Source organism: Haliaeetus albicilla, chromosome Z (assembly GCF_947461875.1).
Source record: "Haliaeetus albicilla chromosome Z, bHalAlb1.1, whole genome shotgun sequence".
Taxonomy (NCBI): domain Eukaryota; kingdom Metazoa; phylum Chordata; class Aves; order Accipitriformes; family Accipitridae; genus Haliaeetus; species Haliaeetus albicilla.
The window spans coordinates 25,574,116-25,580,143 of record NC_091516.1 but is presented as its reverse complement, the minus strand read 5'-3'; the positions used below and the strand labels follow the sequence as shown (position 1 = coordinate 25,580,143).

At 38.7% G+C, this 6,028-nt stretch overlaps 1 protein-coding gene across 3 annotated transcripts in view; it reads right to left on the bottom strand.

Moving 5' to 3' along the window:
* The window catches only part of FOCAD (focadhesin), a 134,954-nt gene that overhangs the window by 9,210 nt on the left and 119,716 nt on the right, over window positions 1-6,028 (bottom strand). For all 3 annotated transcript variants that reach the window (XM_069777479.1, XM_069777476.1, XM_069777480.1), the window contains exons 41-45: window positions 5,880-5,969; window positions 4,585-4,762; window positions 3,084-3,181; window positions 1,980-2,231; window positions 752-827 (exon numbers count right to left, since the gene is read on the bottom strand). In XM_069777479.1, coding sequence (XP_069633580.1) covers window positions 752-827; window positions 1,980-2,231; window positions 3,084-3,181; window positions 4,585-4,762; window positions 5,880-5,969 — 694 coding nt within the window. The remainder of the gene's footprint in view (window positions 1-751; window positions 828-1,979; window positions 2,232-3,083; window positions 3,182-4,584; window positions 4,763-5,879; window positions 5,970-6,028) is intronic.

Below are 6,028 nucleotides of genomic sequence, written 5' to 3'. Positions count from 1 at the left end.
ACCCTCAAAACAAGGCTAATTATCCTAGTAATGCAAATAACTTATAACCAGATTTCATGTTTAGGTCCAACAAATCAGGTGATTCAAAGGAGATGCCTTGTGTTAATGGAAAGAAGCACAAGCACACTTACTTCCCTTAAGAGTATTTGCGGTGTCCTCTTAAAATGACTTGCACAGATTATATTCACAATCTTACATCTCTAGGTGAGCAACGGAGTGCATACTAGGGCCACATGCCATTACTGTAATTCAGGTATTTCCCATCTTTCTTTTCATACATCTTTTCAGCAGCCCTCATTTCTCTATCCTTTCTTGTCAGACCACTCTACTAGGCTGTCACTTCCTGTCTCCTATGCCTTCCCCACAGTTCAGTCTTCAGTTGCACCTGAATAAATTGTTATGTGATTTCTATTCTAGCACTGGAGTGTTTCCAAATAGCATGTTGCATTTTATTTTTAAGGGTAACTTCAAAAACAGTTAGATCTATCACTGAAATATGCTTGTAGGACCAGATGTACCTTTAGGTTCTTTGGATTTTCAGTAGTACATTCTAAGCATCAGCAGATGAGACAGCAAATATAAGAAGGTGTTACAGACACAAATGTTTATCTACGAAGGTTTCCTTGAATACAAAATATAGCTCTCCTATATATGCTAATAGTATAGATTCATCTCACTCCTTTTAACAACTGGATTTTGATCTGTACTGATAAATTATGGAAAAATAAGGACCCAATATAAAATATCCTACCTTTCAGCAGGTCCATGGAAGATTCTGATAATGCTTCCTTAGGACTTTCCATCATATTGATCAGCCAGTCAATAAACTAAAGATTGAAATATAAAGGAAAATCTGAATTAAAAGAGCCTCTGTATCAGAACACCACAAATTCTTTTCAGTTTGACAGGCAACATCTGGTTGCTACTAAACTCATAGTTACCTAATCAGAGGCAGTGGCCAATCAAGCTTCTGCCCAAACTATCCAAACGCCCTAGAGTACATCTCACTGTCAGTGTAATTTCTCCCACAGCTGGATCTGAAATTCCCTTTGTTCATTCTCATTACCTCAGCAATAATTCTTTGTAATGAAGAAGGCACAGTAAATAGTTTCCCTCCGTCTTGCCTGTTCATGCCTTTAACCTATTAATATGATCCCTTCTTATGGGTCTCTTGTCCAAATGTTTTACTGCAAATCCTTCAGAACTCTTACTGCCTTTGTCCCTCTTTTGACCTCTCTCATTCTTCACTGTTTTTCTGGCAGTGCAGGGTGCCTGGAGGACAACGTGATATTTCAAACTTATCAGGATGATTTTCAGGGCATAGTCTCAAACTCTTCCCTAAAGCCTAATTAGGCATATTAACATGCATTCCTCCGACATTCTGAATTCTGACTTCAGTGGTACCTCTGGGCACTGGAGTGTACAGGAGCCAGTCCTTAACAGATTCTGGTTTGCACAAACCAGGTAATTAGTAATCTATAGGTTTATAACAATATTTCTATGTATCTCAAACACAAGCAATCTACAGCAGGCTTGCCAAATTTGGCACAATTTTCCACACGTATTTTCAACTTATATCTGAAAATAAATGACACACACTACAAACTGCACAGAAGATCTTTGATTCCCTAAATTGCCACTGTGGTGATGTCCAACTGCAGAGGATCTGTCTTTCAGTGTTCAAAAGACTGACTTGCTACCAGCAGCTGCCAACTCTCCTCTCTCACCTGTACCCTCTTAAGAGTTTGACTCCCCAAATTGGAATGTTTTTTGTTCTTTGCAACTCTCACATTTTACTTGAGAAACCACATTCAGTCTTTTGAGACAAGTCATATCTGATTGCAAATAAAGAACAAGCTCACAAGTCAGATGCAATAGATATAGAGGAAATAACTGCTCTGCCTAAGACTTTAGCTAGCTACTAAAAAAGGGGTGCTTTCTGACTGTTGGAAAATGCTTACCGCTACATGCAATTTTACCTTCTGTGTTTGTTCTTTCCAAACCTCTTTAGCCAGCAAAAGGGAAATGCTGCTTGGAAGGAGAGTGAGAGTCTCTTGCACAGCAAGCTTGTCAGTGGGGTGCCTGCCAACGTGATTCTCAGATAATTCTGGTAATACCATTTGGTGCTTCCATGGTGACCAGTTAGCACTAAGGCCAAGCAGTAATGGTGCACCATGGTCAGCCCAGGCCACCACAGAAGCTGCAAACAGCCACAGAAGGAAATCTATGCACTAAACAGGAAAAAGGCAAAAATGCACTTTATTAAATGAATAATACAGAAGAGGAAGAAAACCCCAATAAAAAAAACCCCAAGCCAAAAATCCAGATGGTGGCTTGCTCTTCAAAACAATCATCTGAAAATTCAGCTAACATTCAAAATGCAAGAACTAAAAAGTTCTTAATATTCTCTTATGCTCTGAAGCAGCATAAGCCTTTTTCTAAACTCCAAATCAAACTAAAATATCTACAGAAAGAAAAGCAAAACCACACTCTTCTAAAATCATCCTTTAGATTAAGGCTGACCCACATTTCATTTAAAACGAGGAAATAACTTCTTTACAGCAAGCTGACTGTTGAGGAAAATTAGAGATGGTCACCCTTGTGGTACTGCAAATGGTTGGGAAATACTGCAGCAATGTAATGAATGCCTTTCTGATCTAAGCAGCAGCTTATTTTATGTCCTCAGCCAGAAGACTTAAGCAGCTGAACAGAGTAACAATGAACAATATTAGTTCCCTGAAACTGTCCAAGCCCTCTTAGAAACAGCAGCTGCATAGTTTTGACCTGCATAGACAGTTCTATTGGCGAATTCAAATTTTTGCTTTAATTGTTCTAAATACAGTAAATTCAAAGGAATTATTTTCTTTAGTTGCCTTTAGCTTCTATCATAATTTAAATGTCATGGTTACTTTAAAGTAAGAGTTTTAAATGCACAGACATTCACAAAAATCAACAAGAATTTCTCTATGGAGGCAAGATGACATAAAAGCATGGGGAATAATACTTATTGCTGAGGAAGAATGTGAAATACATCAAAAACTCCTTTTTTCCTGAAAGCTGCAAAGTACTTTCACAGCATGTACCTCTTTAAGATTGACATTTTGTAAGGGTGTTGACTGGTATGCTAGGTTTCTGATGTAGCCCATCAAGTCTAGCAGCCAGTCCATTCTTTTCAGCACTCCTAGAAGAACAAAAACATTGACTCACATAACACTAGAATGCACCACTTTTCATTAAAAAGCAAGCACAGGGAATCACTATAGCAACAAAGCACTGACTGTGGAAGAACAATGATCACCAATACCACTATCACATTTGATTCATGGTTGCTACTGACAGAAGGCATACGGGCAATTAAACTGTACAAAAACTTTGCTTAAAATGCAGGCAACACACTGGACACACAGAAAAAGGAATGCTGAGCTAGAATTATTTCACATTATGGCAGCCTGCCTGAACTTTTTGCCCCAGTACTTCATCTAAGTCTAGCACTGATGTCACTGTACATTGGGCAGGAATGTGGGGAGTGCTGCGAAAATCCTCCTACAGCGCAGAGAGGATCAGTAAAATACAGTTAAGGCATGCAAATAAAATCAGCCCTCAACCCAAGGATGGAACATACTTAATTGATTCAGATTCTGCTGTCCAAAATTTGTTCTACCTCCTACAAACTAATAACCATCTTCACCTTTGAGACCATATCACTTCGTACACTACCACTTCCTTGTACTCTTTACATGTGCCCTCTTTCATGTTGCCTCCTCTTTTACTCAGAGGAACCTCACTTCACTCATTAAAAACTGACTACTGTTTGAAGTTCTTCAACCACAGCTGGCAACTAAGGCATCTAGCAATGTAATGCTTTGAAGTTGTTCTGTGAACACAGGCAGCCAAAGATGCTTCTGCCATGAAAATGAGGAGACCTCATTCTTGCCTCCCTCTGTTCTTGTTTCTTCCTCCTTTATCTCCTGTGTGATTCTGCTACTTCTCTGGCATCAGCTCCAGTGCTTTATCAGATCCTTAGCTGAGACAGCCCAACTCATTAACCAACCAGAACTATCTGGTATGGTTATAAGGAGGTGGAAGGGCAATTTGTTTCCTGGGTTAACTCAGTGCAAGAAGTTCAGAAAAGCAAGCTATCTCCTTGGTTCAACCAATCTCAAGGGAACATGCCCCTACATACTGTCTCACACACTGATATATCAGATATTAGATCTGAAGGTTGCACAATTACTGGTCTCTGACATGCTATGTACATTTCTAATGCTAATGCTACTGTACACTGAAAGTCAAAAAAGACTAGGAAACACAGATCTAGTCAAAAGTCTGGTCTGCAAACAACCTGGCTGAGATAATGACTTACAGCTGATCCACAGAAACATAAAGAATTGGAGAAAAACATAAAAGCCATATTTGATACAAGTATTTGAAGAGCAGAAAAATTCTGAAGATTGAGTAGTTTCTAATATGGAGAAATTTCGAAACACGTGGGTTAAACCATCTTAAAATTATTTTAAAAGAATTAGTGTAGATCCATCAATATCTGTGACTTTGTTGTTGATTCTTCTTTAAGCCTGACCTTACCTGTGTTTTCATGGTTCACAATACGAGCATGATAGAAACCATGCAAGAGCATCCATAAAATACTTTCTTTCTGGTGATATCCTGCCACAGTATCAATCACGGCACTCAAGTTCATCAGAGGCAGTCTGCCTTGAGAAATTAAATACACTTTCGTGAATGTGGCCTTCTCTATATTGTTCTGCAAATGCAATTAAAACCAATGTTAAATTAAAATGCATTCCTCTTTATAAAAAAAGGGGAAAAATTCTTTGATTATCTAGCAGGCTAATTTTTCTTCAATACAATTATGAAACAGAAGAATGTACATATTACTTTAATTTTACATGCTTCTAAATAGTGCAAAGTGCAACTCAGTACTGTTTGACTGTTTTCATACTTCTTTAAATTTTACATTCCCCTTTAAATTGAAATGAGCCAGCTTGACCGTTCTGGAGACTCACATCTCTTGCAAGACAGAGTCACTGCAGTGACAAAAAGGGTTTTCTAAATGGTGTTTTCCAGTGTGGAAATAAGACCTCAAAGATATAAGGAAATGACAGTTCAGTTTTTCTAACCTGTTTAAATGCATGATTCTCTAGCGAATCTGCCAGTAAACAGAACAACAAGGTTTTATGTCATGGGTGTTTGTTTGTAACAACCTGATCTGAAACCATCAAGTCCTTCCACGCAGGTAATTTCTTAGCATTTCAGCTGCTAAAAATTCCACTGCTGATTGATTCCACTGGTGAGCGAGAAGCTGAAAGCTTTTCTATTCCATTGTCATCCCTAGCCATCTTGTCCACCAGGAAACATTCTGAGTGTGAATGCAAACTTAGCACATTAAGTCAAGAACGGAAGGTTGTTCAGCCAAAGTATTTCACATTTTTAACTGAAGCAAGGATCCACCAGTTCAAGCACAGCTAGTCACTGGGCTGCATTTATGGTGGTTATGTTAACCAAAGAGGACTATGGTCTGCCATTTGCATCATTGGCCTTGGCTTCAGAGGATCTAACACCATTCCTGTTCTGCTAGGAGAGCCCTGCCTGACCTTGACGAAGTTACTTAAACTCTCCAGTTCAAAGCTCCCAGGTCAAACCAGTAGTATTTCAGTTCCCTTGAGAAAGTTTTGGATATGGGCTCTTGCCGCTTTTGCTTCTCTCTGCTGCCTGAAAATTAGAGCCAGAACACTCTTACTTGCATGGCAGATAAAACAGAGCTCTCAATGAGCTAAAACATGCTGGTGACAGGAAAAATGTTAAGGCATGCTTCTTTCACAAGATTTGGTGATAAAAGACCAGAAGTAAAACAGCATTACCTTAGAGATCTGGAAAATGTGATCAATCTCTGAATCAGCCATTTCTGAGATACATTTTGCTACATCAATATACATCTCCAGTTCACCTCTCTGGAAATAGAAAAGTAAATGCATATTTAGATGTATACTTCCAGGTTTCTTCATCATTA